Consider the following 22,467-nt stretch of genomic DNA (forward strand, 5'->3'; position numbering starts at 1 on the left):
CACCGGGATGGCGGGTTGAAGAAGGGGACTGCTCCGGACGGGTGCGCTGGGGAGGTGGAGGAGAGTGTTTGGGGAGGAAAGGCTTGGGTCGGGTTTGGTGGAGAAGTGGTCTGGAGCAGGAAGAAAACGCGAAGAAAACAAGGGCCTGTTAGCTTGCTGGGTTTCCCCGTGGAAGAGTAGAATAAAGCGAAGCTGACGGAGAGGTGGAACTGAAGTGGTTTCCCAGGTGAAGAAGAGGCGGGGAGAGAAGGGGAGAGCGCCGAGGAGGTGGGATTGAGTGTAGGGGACTACAGGCTGAAAGTAGTGGAGAAATCTGGGGTGTGGAAGTTGGTTACGTTTCTGTGGTGTGACGGGGCAAGGGGGAAGGAGGCAGTTAAGGTAGAAGAAAGTGTGGACAGAAGTAAGGGGGTGCAAGAGGATGTTAGAGGAAAGAGGGGGTTTGTAGAAGGACCAGGAAAGCAGCGGAGAAGAGGAAGTGGAAGTAAAACCCAGAGTATTCTGGGGTGTAGAATCCATAAAATAACATATGAGGGAGATGAAGAATGACCCTTTGACAGTGCCTGTTGCTCTGTCAGCCAGAGCCCTCTATCACGTCTGGTACGTTCATGAACGAGGTGCCAGAACCAAACCTCTCATCCTTGGTAAGGATCTACAGCGTTCTGGTCAGTGTGGGGCTCTCCGTGGCTGCACACAAGTAAACCGAGCACGGAAGTCCTTTATGGTGACTTAGACATCTAAGGATTTTTCTTTCAGTTAAAACTTTTTGTTTTTTCTTTGGTGTGTTGAATTTTATCTCAATACGCGTAAGCCTGAAGCGTTTGTTCATAGTTTTAAGAAAAAGCTGAGAAAGGTTTGATTTAAGGGACTGGTGCCCCCCGTCCGTCCGTAGGGAATACAGCTGTACCCTGCCTACCACCACTCCGGCCTGGAGGCACTGACCTCTCCTTGGGGAAGAAAGGTAGTTGATTCTTGGCTGGCAATGTCTTATAAATAAAAGCCTGAAAAGGCATAGCAGAAAGCTAGCAGTCCCATACTGGTTTAATTTGTTTGTACTTTATATTATCTGTTCATAAAATTGGGGCTATCTTTGTGGTAGTGCTGCTCTTTGTTAGGTATAAATGTTGAAGTACGTATGGTAGTGCTGGTCTTTGTTAGGTATAAATGTTGAAGTACGTCTGTGCAACGTGTAGCTGAGAAGTCAAGTTCAGATCACAGCAAGTAACTTTGTTATCTTTAGCGAGACCTTTGTGGTCAACCCCAACAGCATCTAGTCATAATATTTTTGTTTTGGAGTGTTTCAGGTCAAGATGCAGAATCAGTTACAGCTGTTTCAGTCGTTGTCTTCCAGACAGTATATTATGTCATGGGTGAAACTATAGGAAGAAGTCTGTGAAACGTTTTTCAGAGTCTTTAGACTGTGTCTGTCTCACCTTTGTATATGTGAGTGGTAATGTAGAACTTGTTGTCTTAAACTGTGAAGAAATTACTAGAGTAGCTAAAGCTGCAGTTGTTTAGACTTGATGTTAGCTTCATTGCAAAACTATCAGCGGATTTACATAGGTTAACTTGCAGTTGCAGGAAAGAGTTGAGATGGTTCATTTCACTTCTGAGTTCATCTCTCCAGAGGCCTATCTGGTTGTGTAGCTGAGGTTAAATTGCCTGAGGTTTGGGGATGGTTTGTTTGTTTGTTTATTTCTTTGTTTATAAATTATTTACTACTTTGTGGTTTTTTTAAATACTTAACAAGTCATTCTTTACCTCATTTAGACACTGAGGATGCCAGTGAAACTGACCTGGCAAAACACGAGGAAGAGGACTTTGTAGAAATGAAAGAACAGTAAGTAACCCATTCTAATCAAAAGTAAGGTAATGTTCTTTTTATTTGGTTTTTTTGTGTGTGTGTGTAAAACTTTGCAATGTTTTGGGCCAAGATTGGGGTTTTTAAGTGCCTAGCCCAATGTAATAGCTAATACTTGTATTTCTTCTCTCCTCAGTTACTTTCTCTGTTCTATATGTATTCAAGAAAGTAAGTGCTGCTACTGTTTTGAACAAAGAAATAGGTACGAGTTTCTGGGAGCAGCTGAGTTTTGCTGCAAATTAATCCCGCTGCAGACAGATCCTTCAAATAAAATAAAGGATCTACTTTACATAAACCGAGCAAAAAGCAAGATGCCTGTTAAAACCCCTTATACAATAGAATGCTAGTCCTGTCCAAGAAGATGGGCTTTTTGGAGGCTTGAAAGAGTTTCCTTTGATGTTGAAGTGTATTTGTAGTATTTTGTGTTCTTGCTTACTGGCAGAGACATGTTTTTATACAGGTCAGGAAGACTTGGCCTGTGTTTAAACCACAGATAGGTGAGAAAGGAAACACAAGTTTGCAACAGCACCAAGAATAGACTTTGGGGTTTTTTATAATGTCAGGATCTACGCGAGGAAACGCTTTCTGTTTTATAAGTAGGGAACTAATACACAAATATTAAGACTTGACAAAGTGGCAGAATGACTCTGGTGTAAAGTTTCTGGTATCTGTAGATCTAAATGTCATTTTAGATTTCGACATTTAAAAAAAAAAAAAAAATACCCTATTTCACCCTGAACTGTTTCCAAAATAATTGGTTTGGGTGCATTGTAAAAACCAATGGGGTGGCAGAGTTTTTAGACAGAATGATAACCTTTCATTGGAATAATATTCTTTTAGTTGTTTGTTTGTTTCCTGAAGTAGTTCTGAAAAGTTTTTAATTCCGTGTAAACACAGAATTGTAACCTACCTAGACAGATGGTGAAATAAATGATGTATGTTTGCTTTTCAAAGTAAAGTTGCGTGCTCTCGATCTTTGCAGGATGTATCAGGACAAACTGGCATCTCTGAAGAGGCAGTTACAACAATTGCAGGAAGGTAAGCTTTGAAGGGGATAGCTTTTTTCCTAAACAATTTTCAGCACTTCTCAAAGGTCATAGAAGGATGAGGGTTTTGAAGGATGTAAGCAGCATCCTTCACTGAATGGTGGCTCTCAGTCATGCTGCTTAGTGAAAAATGTCAGCCACCTTCCATCCTTTTTCCCTCTAAACACTTGTAGTTAAGCCTCTGCGTACTAAAGGATTTCTTAAAAGGAGTGGTCGGCTTTCTGAAAAAACAGGAAATGTGCTTATCAAAATAAGCAAACTAGAACTGTAGTTTTCTGATTTCAGATATTAGTATTTGTGTTTTAAGTGGTGTATGGCTCCTTGAGAAAATTTAATACTTGGAAAAAATAAAATTCCCGTGAGAATCCACAATTTATTTCAACTAGGTACTCTTCAGGAATATCAGAAAAGAATGAAAAAGTTGGACCAGCAGTACAAAGAAAGGATACGAAACGCAGGTAAGCTGAATTTCTTTCTAAGATGCTTCATACAACTTAAATCAATGGTTTCTATAACACCTGAAAAAGAATAATGGTAATTCTGTCCTTTAAAGGAAAGGAGCTTGCTGGAGCAAAGGGTTCTTCTGCTTCTGAGGGTATAGTGTAGGTTTTTTTGAGAGTGCCTGAAGCATGATGGGCTCGATCTTGATTTTTTTTTCAATTTTTTTTCCTTCATCAACATTGTTTGCTGACTGTTTACTAAACACCAATAAACAGTCTTAGTCTTCATTTGTGTGGAAAAAGCACAAGTAAAAAAATTGTTTTATTTTTACCTGGCACTGTTCCTAACCTGCAGTCTCCCACTTTGGCTTGTTCTTTTGTGCAATTTGTCTGAAACCTTCAGGTGCACTGTTTCTTTCATTTTGCAGGAATGGGAAGTTAGGACTACATGCTTTCCCAAAGATTTGTTTTGTGCCCTGGAACAATGAATACAGAGGGTTTGCTGCTGAAACTGTTATTCTGTATAGCTCTGACACTGAATGGGCTGCCTGTACTTTGTCTTCTGGCACTCTGTTTCAGGAGCGAAGGCCCGAGTTAATTTTTAGAGTGCCTAGCTCTCATCCCTTCTGGGCAGCCTTTATTGTGTTACTGCAGAGAAATGGCTTGGAAATCAGATCTGTTTGCTTGCCCTCCGTCTTCCTCATTTGCTCTCTTTCCAGTAGGTTCTTATCTCGGATACCGAAGCAGGGTCTTTTATAGAAGCTATTATGTGGAAATAGGAAATGTAGCTGTTCTTCCTTTAGAGAAGTTGGATGAATCCTGTAATGCCTGAGCCGTTACTCTGCGAAATATGACAGAGCGGCAGCAGCAGTTATGTGATGGCTAACGTACTCCAACCTTTGAAATAGTATAGATTGTATCTTTCTAAAAGTGCTTGGGATGGTAAAGGATTTCCTTGAGGAATTTAAGTGGATTGAACTACTTCTTGTTAACAGGAATCTGTCTTCCGAGATGAATTTCATGTACACTAGAGCTGCATTCTAGCAATATTGGGTTGCTTTGGTAAAATTAAGACTAAGTGCAAACTTCTATTTCTGGCTGGCAAAGACCAGTGCTGCAGCGACATATTTCTTCCACAGGAGGGCAGATGGTGATAACTTTCAATTTTATGATTTAAAAAAAATCCAACTGCCCAGTACTACAGGAATAATGGTCTTTTATGTTTATCCTTCCCATGTTGAGGTTTTGGGGGTGGTTTTTTTGAGAATTCACAGATATTAAAGCAACAGTTTAGATTTACTTGTATTTGATTACCTCCATAATACTGCTTCCATTCTCAATTGGTAGAGCCCTTTGCAAACAAAAGGTTTGACTTTTATTGGGCCGTTATCATCTTTGGTTTCTATTTTGTTGTTTTTTAAAATTATTTAAAAATAAAAAAGGCACAGGAGTACAGTGTTGCTACTACAGTCTTCTCCGAAACATATTTGAAGCCTGTGATCTTTACAGAAGTTTTTACTATTTCAAGTCTTGCCAAAGCTTAATATGCTGGTGAAATACGGTGACTTGAGGACTGATCACGTGCCTCAGTTGGCTTTTCTTGCCGCTACCTTGAGTAAAAACTTAGGCATTATGTCCTCTAGGAAACACAAGAAGGGGCCCATCCTGCTTAATTTCAAGTTGTTAGGAATTGCACAAACATCCGTAGCAGAACTATTTCACACCCAGAAATCCATTCGCCTCATCCCTCGGTCTGTCTCGAACTCATCATTGCCACGTGTTGGAATGTAACCTTCAGTGATACATAACGATTTCCTTGCTTGTTTTCTCAGGCATGAACAGCCTGAAATCAGAGACATGTGCGTTGAGTAGATGAATCTTCTAACAGCTGCAGAATTATTTCTGAACCAGTCGTTGCTGAAATTCATGAAGATGGCTTAAACTGTGAATTTTTGCCAGCCATACACTCAGCTACATGTTTCAAGATTCTATCTGGGAAGCTTATATCTAGTATTAATTGATTGTAATTAAGCTGGAAGAAGGATGGACTACATGCTTAGTACTGCTGGGAATAGTAGCTGAACTGAATAGTGTGGAATACTGCTGTGTAAGCTTTGCAAATCTGCTTGACAATCTGTGGAAAACTTCAATTAACAATATATTTTTGTGGAATTTTTCCATAGTTACTGTATTTTCAGCATAAAACTGTGAAGCGAGAGTAGAGTTTGGATGAGTACGTACACTTAGTTCACTGCCTCTCTTGGCTGCAATATTAAATGACTTAAAATGTTAGGGAACTCATTTTGTGCATCTTTGAAGATAATAAATTGAGTCTGTCTTCTCTTTCAGAACTGTTCCTCCAGCTGGAAGTAAGTACTCTTAATTTATCAAAATATATATTAACTAGATGGAAGAGGTATAAACCTCCTGTTTCATCAACTAGTACTTGTGCTTCTTTTCCCAGAAGGCTTAAAGAAATTTTCTTCCTCTAGCTAGCATTATTACACTTGAGATGTAGTACAGCCTACTGTTGGTATTACTTCAAGTAACTTCTGGACTTTGTCATTAAAATAGAATTAAAAGAAATATTTGCTCGTGGGCTGCTATATACTGGCTGTGCATTTGGCTTGTTTAAAAAGCTTGTTTAAATGATAGTGCTGTTTATAAATTTGAAGAGCGCTCTGCTAGAGACTTGATATGGTATGCAACAATAAAATGTTTTTCAAAAATAATTAATTCTTTTGCCAATATAGTACTGCTTTCCTAGTCACTTCTAGATGGTTTTCTGCTGATTATGAATATTGATAACCTTTAGAACTGGCTACAGTTTTGAACTGAAAAGCTACTCAATACAGCAGTTGAAAGAAGGTGTTGTGTTATCATTAACTTGAGCCATTGGTACCTTAGTTAACCTTTTTGTTCTTTTGGTTTGCATTAGACGGATCAGGTGGAAAAAAATTATGTCAAGGAAAAGAAGGCAGCAGCCAAGGAGTTTGAAGATAAGAAAATTGAGCTTAAGGAAAATTTGATTGCAGAGTTGGAAGAGAAAAAGAAGATGATTGAGAATGAGAAGCTAACCATGGAATTAACAGGAGGTAAAAATAAGACAGGCATCTGTCATTTCTCTTATCCACTCTGCTACTGCTTGGGAAAAAAGATACAAAGGTAGCAATGCTGGTTTATACAGACAGCTAGTGTGAAGGCTTTAAAGCTTTCCAAACGCTGACAGATGTTGTAGAACACAAATTGGTGGTCTTTTAGTGGAGAAAGCAGTTCATAATAAAATTTAGTGACCTGAATTACTAACAGGTGAATCAAAATAGTGCCAGTGAAGCAGCAGAGTGGCTAGGCTTTCTTATATGCAGGGAAAGGGACTTCTTTAGTTCCTGTGATCTGGCAATAAAACTATTGAGATAAGCCACAATATTGACCTAACCGGCAGTGCCAGCTTGTAAACTGTCCCTGTTTTTTTCCCTCCGGTAATAGGTGGTCAATAAGTTGAAGAAAGGCAAACGATAAAGGTTGAAATGTGCTACTTAAAGCCAGAAAAATAGATTTGTGAGCTACATTTGTGTCCAGACTCTGGAAAATGGACATTAAATGGACAGACTTCTTTCATGAGACGAGTTGGTACCCTTGGTGCCTTGGCAATGCTCTTTGCAGTAATTGACACAGTGGAGCTATGCAGAGGGGTAATTAGCCTCCAACACAAATTGTGTTGCTGTGATACTGAACCAGAAGTCTGATTTGATTCTCTTTTTACGAGCAACTCCCTCGCTTCATGGACAGATAATGCTGGTTGTGTTGCTGAGGCCTGTCCGTGAGTTAGACCTTTTATATCTTTCTTGCATAGTATCTACAGAAATTATGTAAGCTAATAATTTAATTAGTGTTCAGAAGCGAGAATTAAAACCTGTTTGGACATACTCAAGATGCTCTTGGCTTTGTACAAACTGTTAGGGCTAAGCTGGTCTGGAAAACAGCTTGGGCTATGCTGTTTCCCTGATCCTTTTTTTTTTTTTTTTAATTATGAAGTCTAGTCTGATCTTACAAACTGTGCCTTAGCCTTAACTTTCCTATTGTTATCCTACGCCTGTGTCTGTTCACTACTAAGCTGGGATACAGTACTAATCTTGTAAGCAGATTTTTATTAGCGGGTCAGGATCCGACTAGAATCTTACCTTTGGAAATCTGCATACCAATGTTCTAGGAGTCTGAAGGAATCCAATTTCTCTGTCAGTGGAACAGCTGTTAACTCTGCAAATCCAAATCGTGATGTTAAAGGGAGAGTGAGGAGGGGTAAAAAGAAGTATTTAGTAGTTTGATTTGGGGACCAGATTAATCCTCTTCAGGGAAATGGGTCCCCCCATTGTTGTGTGTCCTGAAGGGATGAGCTGTTTCATCAAATATAACTCTAGGAAAAGGCATGTAAGTAACTGTGGAGAAGAGATCCATTCTGTGTGTGTTAGCCCTCCCTTATCTCCTTCCTTCCAGACTAGCAGAAATGCAATGTGATTTCTTTAGAAGTAATGGATTTTGTTGTGAACACACGCTGGAGGCTAAGAAATAAGGATACTGGAACTGATGTGGACTCGATGTTTTTTTTAAGACATATGGCAGTTCAGTGTATACAAGGATGCAAGTTAGCAACCTGATGAATAGGCTCGTCTGCGAGTGCTGGGAGTGTTGCAGTTTCATTAGGTTGCAATAGTTGTCTCCTGTTCTGGAGCGTTGTATAGTGTGGTTCTTACCTATTAAGCCTCACACAAGACTGTGTTTCGGGTTAAATCTGTTGGTGCTTTAGCAGCTCTTCAAAACTGTTTAACATATGTTTAACAGTAAGTGTAAGATTCAAACTCTGGATTTTTTTTCCTGAAAAGTTGTTTGGTGCTGACTTTCAGCTGACTCATCACAATTTTAAGATACAGGATGCTAAGATAAAGAGAGAAGAAAATTGATCTCTCTGCCTTATTCACATTTTAAAGGTAACTCTGTGACAGCTCATTGGAAACTAATTTTTAAAAAGGAGAAAAAGCCTTCTTGACTTGGCTGCATATCACCTTGAGTAAGTGCTTCAAACCCCTCTTCTGAGGCTCTTGTAAATTGGTCTTAAATGAGAAGAACGGCTTACATTCAACACAGTAAGTTACGTTTCTAGTGTCTGCAGGGCTATTAATGTTCAGTGTTTTTCAAATTCAGCTTTGAATCCTAGAGATAAGGTTTCCTTTGGCATACAGTAGGTGGGTGGCACTTCATAGTGGTTTTTTTTAAAGCTTTTATCATAATATTTGTTCCCTTGATGTGCAGCATGGATATCCTTGTTCACCCTTGAGATAAGGAGAAAAGTAATTTGGTATATTTTGAACATGCATAGCTGCTCAAGGTTTTAGCATCTAGAGGGAGCTAAAGAGGCTTCATAGACTTAAGTGCTACCTAGGATGTGATTCAGGTGTACTTAAAGATGAGTGAATAATTCTCAGCACATGGAAAGATAGGTGAGATGATGTGGTTTGCATTTAAGATGTGGTCTCTTGGTTGCCAGTTCAAGATATCTTCATAAATTAAGGAATGATTTGTGAGAGCTTGAGTAAAGTAGTTCAGTAAGACTACCTGTAGACATTTGGACAAACTGTAATTTCAGATAATTACTTGGTGATGAGACCTGTGTTTCAATTTTAAACAGATTTTTTTCCCCAGTGCATATGCTACAATTTATTTCCTGTCAGCTGCTGCTCTGCATGTTATTAATTAGGTTAATTTCATTAATCATAATTTGAAACATTTTTAGATAATCTGAATTTAAATACTATTTGTGTTTAAAATTACTCCAGCAGACTTGTATCAATCTTGAATGCAGTAGTTATCTGTATTCCTTTGACAAAACTATTTTTCCAGCTTGAAGACAAGAAAAAGAGTAATTGTTTTGTAGCTGATGTTTTACATGCAACTAACTATCCAAGTTTTGCTAGCAAAGAACTCCATGAACTTTGCCTTTTAAATGATCTGTTCAAAAGCAGATAGCATTAGCATTAAAGAAATTTGCCCTGAATTCTTGTAGCATCATTGTGCTTTTTATGTATACCTGAAGGAGTTGTAAAATGCCCCCAAACCAACTGTATCACTTCCAGCCAACGAAAGGTGTAACCACAGCATCGCAATGCTGTTACTGAACAGTGACCTAGTATGACAGAGAACTTGTATTCACTGCCAGCAGTTCCAGCTTGGATGCTGGAAGCTATCACAAAAAAAATCCGATTTTCTGTATGAAAGAGGAAAGATTATCTTCCTTGTGCCCTGTGTAGAAAGCTGCTGCTTCTTACTCCTTTCCCTCTGGTCTTACCAACTCTCCAACTTCATTACTCTACAGATTCAATGGAAGTGAAGCCTATTATGACAAGGAAACTGAGGCGACGACCAAATGATCCAGTTCCTATCCCAGACAAGAGGAGGAAACCTGCCCCTGATATCCTTTTACAGAGTAACTGGAGGGCTATTGTATTTGAGGCCAGCATGCTACCTGCATCTATGTTGTTTTGTACAGGAAGGAAAATGAAACGAGGTGCTGGGATCAGATTTTAATCTAGGAAATACTGAAGTACAATTTGTCATGTATAATGTGTGATAAACTAATAAACACAACCAGTCTTTGGAGATCCCTCGGTATCCTAACTTAAACTTCACAGTGTCGTGAGAAAATTTATTTGATTTTTTTTTTGTCCGTGAGAATAGTTTGAATTCTTCCAGCAATTTTTTTTCACAAAGGAAAAACTTCAAAAGAACATTACATATAAATGCTCAGTTAATTGATTCCATAGATAGTAACTGGCTTTTTACATGAGCCAAAGCTTTTCTCATTTCAAGATGTGACAAAACATTTGCCAGAAAGATCATATTTGTCATATCAAACTACTTTTTCCATTTCTGATAAAGGCTTCAGATCTCTAATCCAGGGATGCATAGCAAAAGCAAGGAGTGCTAGATTTGTTCTTTGAATTAAAAAAAAGATTAAAATCCATCTTGTTTTTATATATCACGAGAGAGAGAAAAACATGTATATGTAATCCTTCTCTTCTGCCTTGTTGCATGTTTCTTATAATTAAAATGTTCTTTGGCTTCTGGAAATACATTTTTAGCTCCTCTGTGATGATAGGCACTTTTTCTATTTGTATATTAAATTCACCTGGAAAGGAAGGCAATGATATTTGCTTTGCAGAGGCTTATTATTAGATTCCAAACTTGTATGGCTTAAATCAGATTAAAAAAAACTTATCTTACGACTTCTGAGTGACTCACACTTTCTGAAGGCAATATCAAACCTTGAACTTGTAGAGTTCATGCGAGGTGGTCACAAGCATCTCCTGTTTTAATTAACCCCTTTCTGGTTGGAGATTCTGTTCACTCTTTCAGGAAAACAAATCTATTTATTGGTGCCCCCATCTCATCCAAAATAAATGAGTTTCGTAGTGAACATGACCTACTAATTGAGCATGATACAGTAGCCACAGTATGAAACTCTGTCTGCCTTTCCTCACCGGGGAGAGGATTGAAGTCCATCAGAACCAAAATCCTTAAAATGCAGCCTAGCAATTGTTACTTTAATACTTTGAATACTTTTGACTTAACAGCTGTTTTGAAGAAACACTGTAGATTAAAGCTGGAGAGAGGGTCTGCTGCTTTGGGTATTGTTTTCCTTCTGTGTACTTAGTTTTTTCTTGTGTGGAAATGACAGAGGAGCAGCAGAAAAGGGAAGTAGGAAGATGCAATTGTGAAACTACACAAAGTGACAGCAGAGCTCTTACAAGCTAAAATACAGTAACTTCTGTGTTCTGAGATTTTATTTTTGTTTTCAGGTGAATGGTAGGCTCTTATTTATCCTCATCCACACAAGGATGTGTTTTGTGCCTCTGGCTTTATTTTCTGGTGGTTCTTTGAGGTTTTTTTGTGGGGCTTTCTCCTCTTCTCCCTATCTCTCTATTCCTGCTTACTGAGTTGCAAAATAATGAGTTTCTTTTCCTAGGTTTGGGTGGGATTTGGCTTCATTGTACAAAATCTGAAGTGAGTCCATTGCATTTTAGCTCCCAGATTGTTCTCTACAGAAGTGCAAGATGAAAAACACTGGAAACGTTAGTGCTTGATGCCTCCATGAAGTAAATGTCAATGCACTAAAGGTTTTTCATTGATGGTTATGTCTGGATAAGTTAAAATGATTTTGCACTCGTATTTGCTGCTAAATATGAGGCTCTGTGGAGATGGACTTGTATTAATTCACTTGACAAAAAAAGCTCAAGTATGACACTTACTAAAATCTTACGCAACTTTACAGAAACCTTTTGGCTTATGTTTAGTCAAGTGAAATGTCATTGACCTTTAATTTTTAGCCTTGATTGTCAAGAGCTTATGGGAACCTTAATTCTGGATACCTCAGCTAAATTATTTGTTGACTGATGAGCAAATAATGGAGGACCTGAGAACACTGAATAAGGTAGGGATTATTGCTTGATTTGTATTTCTCTGTTTTAAAGAGAAAGCTAATGCTTTCCCCTTAAGAGAACAGAGCTCCCTGTTTTATGTTCCTTTTTGAGGTGTGGGACTACTTCATCCCAGTAGGCTTTCTGAAGTAACACAATAAAAGATTTAGCAAGATGGTATCTCCTCCCTTTTATTTTAATAGGTTTAATTAACCTAATTAAAATGACTGTCATCTAAAAATGTTACCTTTTGTCTGAACCAAGCGATGAGCTATCTTAAGGAGTTTCTTCCTTCCTCCGCACAGCTGAACAGATGTTAACACGTCTTTCTGTGAGATCACGGGCTGCGTCTGGTTTAGGCCTTAGTGTAGGGTGGTGTCTTTTAGGTTGTTTTTTTCTTTTTTCCTTTCTCCACACTGTCGTGATACTTCAGCAAACTGGATAGGGTGCCGTGTGTATGTTTATAGTTTTTCTAGATTTGATTAACCTACTGCTTTCTTGCTAAACACTTTAAGGCTTACCTAATGTCTTATAATAGAGGCTGCTCGTTAAGGCTTTTGAGGATGGTAGTGGAGCATGGTTTTTGTGCCAGCTGTTGAGGTGTCTCTAATGATTTATCTCCTGTATTTCGTGTACCCTGAGAAATGTTGGATCATGTTCAAAAATATAGTGTGTTAGATGGGTTTAGTTTTGACTTGTTTTAGTGGATTATCTGAATGCTCTGAAGTTCAGTTTGTAGCGTGATACTGATTATCTACACCTTTGGCTGTTCATAGCATGCAGTTCTGGTTACGTGTTATGCCACTTAACAGTACATTTGAAAAAAGAACCATTTAGAGTATGGAAAGTAAGACTGTCTGAAATTATTACTGCAGACTTCTGTGGCTCATGTCAGATCTCTAATGCTTCTTTGCTCTCTTTCCATGTAGCTTAAATCACCCAAGAGACCAGGTGAGTTAACAGTTGCATTGGAACTTGTTCACAGTCATGCTGTTTTGAACAGAGAATTATATTGTAGACTTTCTGAAGGTACAATTGCTGATTGTGTAATTTGACTGTGTAATTGTTTTGATGGTGTAATTGCTGTTCTTTGTGTAGCTGCTGTGGTGAATGGGTGCTGTGTGGAGTCTCTTCATCTGTTCTGAAGTTTGTCAGGGATGGGAAGGGAGGCGTGTGCATCTGGTGGCTCAAACATTTGGGCGTGGGACAATCTAACTGTGTAAAGAGGTTTTTCCATTATATTCAGATGCATCTGGGCAGCTTGCCTGCTTGTCAGGTAGATCGAGGGATTGAGATCTTACAGTTTTATGCTTTTAGTTCTCTAGATAAGTCTGTACACCATTTCAAGACAGAGTGGTACTAACTTGTCTAAGTAATACTGACTCTATTTACTATAGATTAGGATTAAAAGAAAATCAAGGACATACTGTCTATCATCTACCTATCAACATTTTTTCAGATGAATGTTATATTTCAGTGAATATTATAATTTATATACTCAAGGCAGAGGTTGAATTATTCATCCCAATAGAGAATATTTTTCTGATGGAAATTTGAGTTTGCAGCTTTCTGTGCTTATTATTTCTGCTTAATATGACCTTATTAATTGCAGTTCTGCAGTCAGATGTGCCACTGTGTGGTGGACACATGCTGGTCTTAAACACAGTCTCTCTCTCCTGTTTTCAGCCTCTCCCTCCTCTCCCGAGCACCTCCCAGCTACACCAGCAGAGTCTCCAGCACAGCGGTTTGAAGCCCGGATAGAAGATGGAAAACTCTACTATGATAAGAGATGGTAAGTCCTGGTAAATTTGTTTTACTCAGTCTGAGCCTTGTGTAGCGAGGAGACAAAGACTGCAGAGAGAAATTGCTTTGATAAAAGAATTTGAGGACAAAATGTTTCTGGGCGCAGGTTAGCCATTTCCTCCAAGGGCTAATCATTGCGACTTTGGTAAATCGGAAGTGATAACGGAGTGTTTAGACCTCATAGACTTTCAGGAGACACTACTGGCTCAAATAAAAGGAGACTTAAATCTTTTCCACGGAGTCAGTAGTGCACACTGTGACACTTGGGAAACAATTTTGTCAAACCTAATGTTAAGTAAGAGAGCCACCAGCAGACACAGTATGATGTAGCTGTGAAGCCGGTCAGCTAGGATACAGATACTCTGTGATTGCAGGGACAGTGGTGTTGGCAGTATTCACAGTCCTGGTGTTCAGTTTTGTAGAACACTAGCCCATCGTTCCACAAGGTGGCGGAAAAAATGTTGTGCACCAGATGAGCAGAATGAAAAATGTTTCTAATAAATCCAAATAACCTTTAAAGATCAAACCCACATGGGAGAAGCAACTTCAGAATTGCTGATTGGATTTAGCTCTGTTAAGTTTTATGGGCATGTAGTTGTGCAAGCCTCACAAAACACAAGGAAAATATTAAATTTTGCAGAGAAGTCTTAGTAGGTCTTAAACTTAATCTGTGAAACATGCAAAACTGGATAATCTAGGGGGCAATCTAGTACTCCTTGAGCAGAAAGCAAGTTGCAAGTCATATGCTTATTTGTAGCCTACTTTGGTGTTCTGTGGTGGCTCAAAATAACAAGTGACGAGGTTGTAATTTTATCATGGAAAATGATAGGTGGGAAGCTTGTTTTCTACGCAACAGCCATCTTGTACAGTTGGTCAGTTTTTCCTTCTGCTAGTCTTCTGACAGTGAAGTTTCATTGAGGATTCAATGTATACAACTCTGATAAAAGCTGCTGCCTGGAGCTTAAACTTCCATGAAGCGTAAAGCATGACATGAACTGAACAGGCTACTTGTCACTTCACAAATTCATGAAGTTCTTTTTTTGCTTTCATAATTTTTTTTTGTGTAAAGTGACTATCCTCTAGGATATATTTGGATGAATAAACTGTTCTTCAGAATTTTTAAGCAAGTGGAGTACTGTGAAGTGTTGCATAAGTTAAAAAAAAAAAAAGAAGGAAAGATGGAATCTGGAGTAATCTGTCAGTAAAGCTCCCAAGCTCCCATCAAATTTAAACCTTGGGAGAGCTTCAGTGAGCCCAGATGAATCTCTCAAAAGCACCAGCTCTCTCTGAAAGGTATCTAGTTGGGACATAAAACACTAACGGATATTTTCATCTTGCTGAATTCAATTGTCATGGGGCTCTCACTGTCAGGAATTCCAGCTGTTGCCTTTCCTGTCTGTCTTGGTCTTACGCTGTTTTAAGATAAGTATTTTATGTTTTTTGGCTGTAATAATCCTGCTTAGATTTTTTTTTTTTGATTGATAGTAATAGTACTTGTGCAAAGTAGCTGGTATTTTAAAAGAATGAAGTAACTCTTGATAGTTGGAGGGTAATTTTTTCTAAGGTATATCAAGGCTGTAGCTGCTGGCATGCACCAGAAATAATAAAACTGACAGCTCAGGAGTGACTCCTTTCTCTGTTTCCTGACAGCAGCCATGAAGGACCATTATCTCAAAATAGTGAATGTTTAAGGCTCGTAATGGACTCCCTAAGGTCTTGCAGAGACACTTCACAAGCATATCTCCAAAGTGGAGACTTTGTATAGGGAGTTTCAGATGGATGTGGAATTAGACTTCAGCTTTTTATCCTCAGTCAGTTTGCTCCCCGTCAGATCCTAAAATACAGTTCACTGCAAAACAACCATCTTTTTGCTTTTAGCTTTGTCTGCATAAAATAACGTGGAGTGATTTCTTTCAATCTTCTAATGGAGATGCAGTTGAAAATCTCGGCTTTTCAGCAAAATATTTTGTAGCAGAAAGTGGAATTATTGCTGCTTGCCTCACTTGTCAGTATTGTGGTGTATTTTTACCTACTGCAAAAGCAAGAGTTGTTTGGCACTTTCCTTCTCTTGAAAGCCAGCTTAAAATCCATTGCATTTTTCATCTGAAGTATTTTCCTCAGTTCTGCCCCTCTGTTCCCCTGTGGGTATATAAACTCGGCAAAAGGCTGAGACATGAACATGTAACTGGGATGTACCAGGCTACTGTGCCTTCAGCTGACCTGTCTCTCTGTGTGCATGGAGCATGAGACAGTTGAGACAACTCTTCAATGAAAAAGCGCTGAACTAACTTGTTACCTTACCTTTTCTGTGCACAGTTAACACGGATTTACTGGTGGACGGTAACTTGTGATGTGAAATCCAGGGGCTGAAGCCAGCTTCGTGTCTGTCATTAGCTTTGATAACCAAAAATTGGGAGAAACAGCTTTGAGTAGAAAAATTATTTCATTATCTGTGCCTGCACAGATATCACTCGAGAGCTGTCATTTGCAGTGGTATCTTCTGCACTCAGAAGCTTATGCACTGATTCTATAGAGATCATCAATTCTCCTCACTTAAGTGGTCACAGCATGGCGTGGTAGGACACTGCTGGACTGAGATTTTTATGTCTTATCTTAGTGAGGTCTGGTTTGTAGTAGCTTATACTGTTCCTTTGTATCAATTAACGATCATCTGAGCTCAGTAAACTTGAGATTTTTTTTTTTTGGCTCAGATCATTGCTGCTATTACATTGCCCTGGAACCCACTGACATCCTTTCTGTTAAAATGAGGGAGAAAGAATAATGTTTGGGCACAAGTATCTAAAGGTTGCAGAATTTGAGCGGGTTTTTATTACCTTCCCCAGCCCATTGGTGATTAGTACGTTTGGAAGGCTGAAAGCTGACACTACCATTCTTGCTACTGGCAAGCAGTGTGAAAATTCTGAGCACATGAGCCAGTAGGAAGAGATTATGGAATAAACTATTGGAAGACTTCCATATTTACAGTATGGTTATTGTAGAAATAACTGTAAAGGTTATGCAAATCCATGCATTTTGACAACTGGCTGTCAGCCCATCAGACTGCAGGGAGTTGCATACTCAGTAGTTGCTGAGGGAATCTCTGTGCAGTGATTCTGCAGCTTGGATTGCCCAGTTAAATATGAAGCGCATCATGATTAGGGTAAAGGTGGAAATATAGTTATGCTTTTATAACTATAAAGCATTTTGGTAGTCTTGATTAAGATTATTTACTTACAAATAATCTGTTTCAGTATAATTAGTTCTGCCTACAGAACTTTCCTAGGCAGAATAAACAGAAACTTGGGAGTTTTGTCTAGCGCACTTTGTAGCACTTACCAGAAACATGGTCTGCGAAGAAGGCAAGACCATGAAATTAAGCAATTCAGAGTTACGAATTTTGACGTTTTTACTTTGTTTTATACAAAATGCACTAAGAAAAATATATAGCATGGCTAAAATATGATCTAAAAGGGGGGGAAAAAAATGGATATGCTTAGACACGGCCTCCTTATGGCAGGTATATACAGCTTCTTACAGAGTCAGTTACCCATCGCTTACCATTTTGGATATTTTCACAAAATAAGACAGTATTAGAAATGTGAGATCTCTGTTTAAACAATAGACTGCAGTGATGGAGTACAATTCACTTTGTTGTTGTTGGTGCACTAGTAATTTTGTACTGGGGAATGTGAATAACTTTTTAGTATCTGTGATTTGCTCTGTCACATTTTATCAGGCATGTGGAGTTGCCTTCTAAAATCCGTCCTGTGTCCGAAATGTGAAAGGCTAGTTTGATTAACTCTTGAAACATGGGCTTATTGTCAGTCAGTGTTCTCCTATCTTGTGGCTTGGTGCTCTGCCCCTCGCTCTTTCAGATGTGAAATCTGTTTTCAGTAATCTGCATACAGAATTGAATGTGAATTGAGAGGGCTTTATGTATTCTGAAGCATCGTTTAAATGCAAAGTGCATGTGTGTAGAATCAGACCACCCCCTACGTTGGTGAAGGTGGGGAAACTGGTGTGGAAAGAAAGACAGACTTCATATTTACTCTATCCAAATGCTTGTAGAATCCTAGCTTTATCAGTCTTACTACTGTTTCTTTTCTCAATCTTTGGATAGCTAATAGTTTCATGTGTTTTGTTGTTGTTTTTTTTTTTTATTTTTGCAGGTACCACAAGAGCCAGGCTATTTACCTGGAGTCTAAAGAGAACACTAAGATCAGCTGTGTGATCAGTTCTGTGGGCGCCAACGAGGTAGTGGGCTGCTTTGTTTTTCATAGGAGTGGGGAAAGCCGTGGGTCAGTGTAGGCAGGTGGATGGCTATCTGTTAAGGACTAAGAGAAAATCAATATTACTTTCAGAAAATATGTAATTGTCTGGTGTCTAAAGAAGCTGAATCCAAGATAAAAGTGAGTTGAGAGATCTCTTCTTGAGATAGATCTGAGATGGGAAGAAACTTGCTGTGTTTCTAAAGAATTATCTTACATTTGCAAGTAGTATTTTGGCAGGCAGGGAAAATGGGGAGAACTGACACATTGCATCTCATTGACACTACATTCATAAGTTCCATTTCCATTATTTCAAGAACATACATACAGTTATTATTAATGCAAAATTAAAAAAAAAAGAAAATCCCATTGGGAATCCAGAACAGGATGAGGAAAAATTTTTGTCACCAAATTTAGTTGTTATAAGGGGAGAAAATTCTTCCTGCTAACCTGAGTACATGTGTTGTGAAGTAAGCAGGCAGCATTCATCACCTACTTGGGAGATAGGGCAGGTGAGTCATTTGTCTGAGACAATTTCCTTGTGGCCAATGATTAAGGCTTAGAGAAGCAGGTGAAGAGAGGTGTGTGCATAAGATTGATGTGAATCTTGCTGCAAAATAAGCTTAGTGCTTGAGCAGTGCATCAGTTGGGCAAAGGGAGCAGTTTATTCTTTGCTTGCAGATTCCAGACACTTCAAGGAAAGAAACGATAGACTTGAATGCGCTTCTCTTCAATCAGCCAATAAAGTAACTTTAATTTGTTTTGGCAGCTAAGGGGAAAATATTTTGTTTTCAACAAAATGAGTTGAATATGGAATGTGCTTTGTGTCACAACTGTTCTTGCAATAACAGTCGTTATGCTCAACGGTTGGTTATTTAGATAAAGTAGTAGTAGCTAGCTAATGGATGCGTTAAAAATATATGCTAATTTGATTAAAGTTATTACTGTTAACTTAAAACATTAAAACTCAATCTTTTGGGAGCATCTTACCTGAAACACGAAGGAAATGCAATCCGTTAATTATAATTGCATGAATTCCACTTTAAAGTGAGACGATAGGTTTCGTTTTAGTTTTGTGGGGTTTTTTGAGAGAGACTGGGGAGGAGGCATGGCAATTGTTTGCCCTGTGATAGTTTGTTGCAATAATATAAAGCCAGGGGAGATAAATACTTAACAGAATACTGAAATGAGAAGGTGTTTTCTTAGGAGTACAATGTGCACATCTCAGATTTCATCACACATTCAAAAGCATGGTTGCCAAACTATGATCTTACAGGGTCCTGCTTGAATTCAGAAGCTAGAAGGCAGACCTAGATTTGAGGTCTCTAATTGTAGACTGGAGTCAAAAGTTGATAGCATTTCTAAAGGAAGTCAAGTTATTCAAAGGAACTTTACCCAAAATATTTGCACAGAGTGTCTCCCCACCAGCATTTCCATTAATGCTCGAAGTGAAAAGACTTAACTAAGAAACATCAGAGACATTATGGCATACAGTTGCCTTCTTGTGGCTGGGGAGAGGAAGTAGTTAACAGTGTATCAGATCATCTTTGTTCATACGAAGGTCTAAATCAGTTTTCTTAAACTGGATTTTAATTTTGTAATTGGCTCTGGGCCTCTCCGACTCAGAGTCTGAGCTATGATGATCCCCCTTAAAAAACAAACCACAAATATCTTCCCAGGCCTGAATTCTTTAAAACTCGGTGATGTGTTTAGATCTAAAAAGAATATATTTCTTTTACTTCCAATGTGATTTCCTTGGAAACTGTGAATCAAATACTGCATTGGTGGAAATCATTGGCCAAGTGCATGGAACCAATTCAATCATTTGCCTTTTGACGATAAACTCTTCAGTACGTGCAGGAAAGTTTGTTTTGGTTTTTTTTTTTATTCCCATGAGTTTATTCAACAATCTCAGTTTGTTGAAAGTTGAAAAAAGGAGGAAGCTTATTTTTCTTTTACAGTCCAGGAATAAAAGAAATTCATAGTTGGATTTGGTTCTTTCTATTCACCATCTCCTTCAGTTCTTTAGAATTAATAGATATCTTCTGATTGCAAAATACACTGTATGTCTAAAACATCAGTTTTAAGTTCAGAATATGTCTTGATGCTTTTATTTTTCTGAACTGTGTGGCACATTTTGGTGTTGATAAGTAATTTCACTGTTGTGGTCACTTAAAACTGAATTTTAATTTTCCTCCAAATGGAGCTTAACAAAGCGGTTAACTTTAGCAAAGCAAATATACCATTCTATCATATTGTGATAGAATGTAAAACTGTACATGTTTGTTCTGTACAGTTGCTCAGAGTTTGTAGATTTAAGAATTCTTTTGGTTAGTAAAACATACCCAATTCTTGGAAACGTTGCAGTGGAGAGATGATTATCAATGAAGTTGGATTCTAATTTCTCTAGAGAAATAACTGAAGTACAAATGCAGGCAAACATTAAATTTATTTTAAATTGAGGGCTTCTGCTAGTAAAGTCAATTTATAATTAAAACAAGAGTTAAATCATTCAACCGTGCCCAGCCTGTAGCTAATATGGTATCTAAAAAAAAGTTTTGGATAAATCACATGCCAACACTAACTTTGTAGTCCTTTGCAGCAGGCAATACTGGACTTCCATCCTAAAATACTCTAGTACTAAGAGCTGGATAACTCTTATTTTCCATGCATTTATTTAAATATGTTTAAACACATTAAAATGATAAAATCCAGAGGAGTTTTGCTCAGATTTGATTTTTAAAGTACAGGTATTTGGGTCTAAACTTCGTGAAAGTGACTTTTATTTTTTAAAAATTCTGAGTGGCTGCCTCCATGGAAGCCATTTGTCCTTTGAAACATACTGTGTATCGGCAAGTTATGTGAATTCTTCCATGCAGGTGTTTAAAAAAGAGGCCCTTTTATCTTCAGATATGTTTTATTTAATACATTGTGAGAAATGCTTCACTGAACAAAATCAGAATAAGCTTTTCATTTGACTAACAGTTACTTGTCCGGGCAAATCCCAGGATAGATAATTTTATGATCTGTGGATCTGGAGAGACTTATTCTTGATTAGGTAAGCTTAATGTCAGAGTTCTGTTGCGAACTGTAGCAGAAGGAAACGCTTTCCTGATGATGCTTGGAAAGAGTAATTTTTCTTTATGACTGTTTTGAGTAGGAAGTTAAGGTGGTAGAGTTAGAAACCTTATTTCATTTTCTACTCAGGTTGCAAATGCCTCGTGGGGAGGGAGAAGGGCTTAAGCTAAATCATCTGTGCACCCTGAGTAACAGAGATGTTCAGATCTGGCAATAAGAATACCTGGACTTACTTGTCTGTGTATTGCTTACTGTGGGTTTTCCCTTTTTCTCCCCAATATATCTCCCTGCCCCTTTCTTTTTTCTTTTTTTTTAATGCAGATCTGGGTGAGGAAAACCAGTGACAGCACAAAGATGAGAATCTATCTGGGACAGCTGCAGCGAGGTGTTTTTGTGATTCGTCGACGATCAGCTGCGTGACTGTATGCTCTTCCTTGGTCTTTGTTCTTTTTTTTTTTTTTTTAAACTGATAGACAAACCTCTAATGGGAAATGGCAGTCTGTTAATTCATCTTAGCAGCAGAGAACACTGTCATGACCTCTTACGAGACAGTTTGTGGCTGGCCACATAATCCCCAGTAGTCCTTAAATCTTTAGTGATACCCAAGCACTGCCCCGGACTATTTCTGGATTTTGCATCAAGCTTCTGTATGCTTTCTTTACGTTTTGGGTGACTATTTAAGAAGACTTCGCATCATACTTTTTTCATCGTTGTTTCCTGGTGCATAGATGGGACTCGTATGTTGAAAACAACGTAACATTTATGTTTTGAATCAGACCAATGGAAGAAGCTTTGCTTGTCAAGACCTGAGGTTATTCGTTCTTTTTGGTTTTGTTTTCCTGCAAGGCTCAGGATGTTGGGCAAAAGGAGATTAATCTTGCCAGCTTTCAGCTGCAGCCGAGAGATGCATCTGTAATACCTGATGTATGACATCAGCTTTATTGGATGAACTGTTTAAAGACTTGAGCACTGAGGCTTTTTTTAGGAAAGCGTGAACAGCTTAGAAACTGCTGAAAATCCAGTTGATTTTAATGTAGTTAAGCAGTCACATGTGGTTAATCAGAAGCTTCCGTTTCTCTTCACATTAAAAAACCCTTCAATGAACAAGCAAAGAGTGTATCTACTTGCTGAAGTCATTTCCTGAAATAGGTGGATGAGTATTAAACCAAAGGATTAATTAACTGGACTTTGCAGATAGCGAGACTATATGTATGACTATAACAACTCATACATGTAGAGAGACGAAAGGTAAATTTCACTTTCTTTACTGATGCTTAGAGTAACAGGTCATGCTGGAATCCTGCTGACAGAAGATACTGGATCTGTTGTATCTTCCAAAGAGGCCTGGTACAGAGTAGAAAGCAGCATTGACATGCTTTTAGTGTACAGCTGAAACCTTCGTTCCCTAAAATGTCATGCAAAGGTTTCCCTTTGAAGGGTATTTTAATTACTGGAGATAACACTGGGTTTCTACACTTGCCCTCCAATAGCACAAGTGAAAATGCT

At 38.4% G+C, this 22,467-nt stretch overlaps 1 protein-coding gene across 1 annotated transcript in view; it reads left to right on the top strand.

Moving 5' to 3' along the window:
* Positions 1–22,066, top strand: part of SUDS3 (SDS3 homolog, SIN3A corepressor complex component) — a 23,929-nt gene extending 1,863 nt beyond the window's left edge. The window contains exons 2-13 of the mRNA XM_019474180.1: positions 1,748–1,837; positions 1,995–2,060; positions 2,841–2,896; positions 3,291–3,362; positions 5,694–5,713; positions 6,283–6,439; positions 9,712–9,807; positions 11,765–11,826; positions 12,742–12,763; positions 13,499–13,604; positions 17,785–17,869; positions 21,283–22,066. Of these exons, the coding sequence (XP_019329725.1) occupies positions 1,748–1,837; positions 1,995–2,060; positions 2,841–2,896; positions 3,291–3,362; positions 5,694–5,713; positions 6,283–6,439; positions 9,712–9,807; positions 11,765–11,826; positions 12,742–12,763; positions 13,499–13,604; positions 17,785–17,869; positions 21,283–21,381 (931 nt within the window). The 3' untranslated portion in view covers positions 21,382–22,066. The remainder of the gene's footprint in view (positions 1–1,747; positions 1,838–1,994; positions 2,061–2,840; positions 2,897–3,290; positions 3,363–5,693; positions 5,714–6,282; positions 6,440–9,711; positions 9,808–11,764; positions 11,827–12,741; positions 12,764–13,498; positions 13,605–17,784; positions 17,870–21,282) is intronic.
* The last annotated feature ends 401 nt before the right edge of the window (positions 22,067–22,467 follow it).

The sequence above is a fragment of the Aptenodytes forsteri genome, unplaced genomic scaffold (genome assembly GCF_000699145.1).
Source record: "Aptenodytes forsteri isolate BGI_AS27 unplaced genomic scaffold, ASM69914v1 Scaffold297, whole genome shotgun sequence".
NCBI classification, from domain to species: Eukaryota; Metazoa; Chordata; class Aves; order Sphenisciformes; family Spheniscidae; genus Aptenodytes; species Aptenodytes forsteri.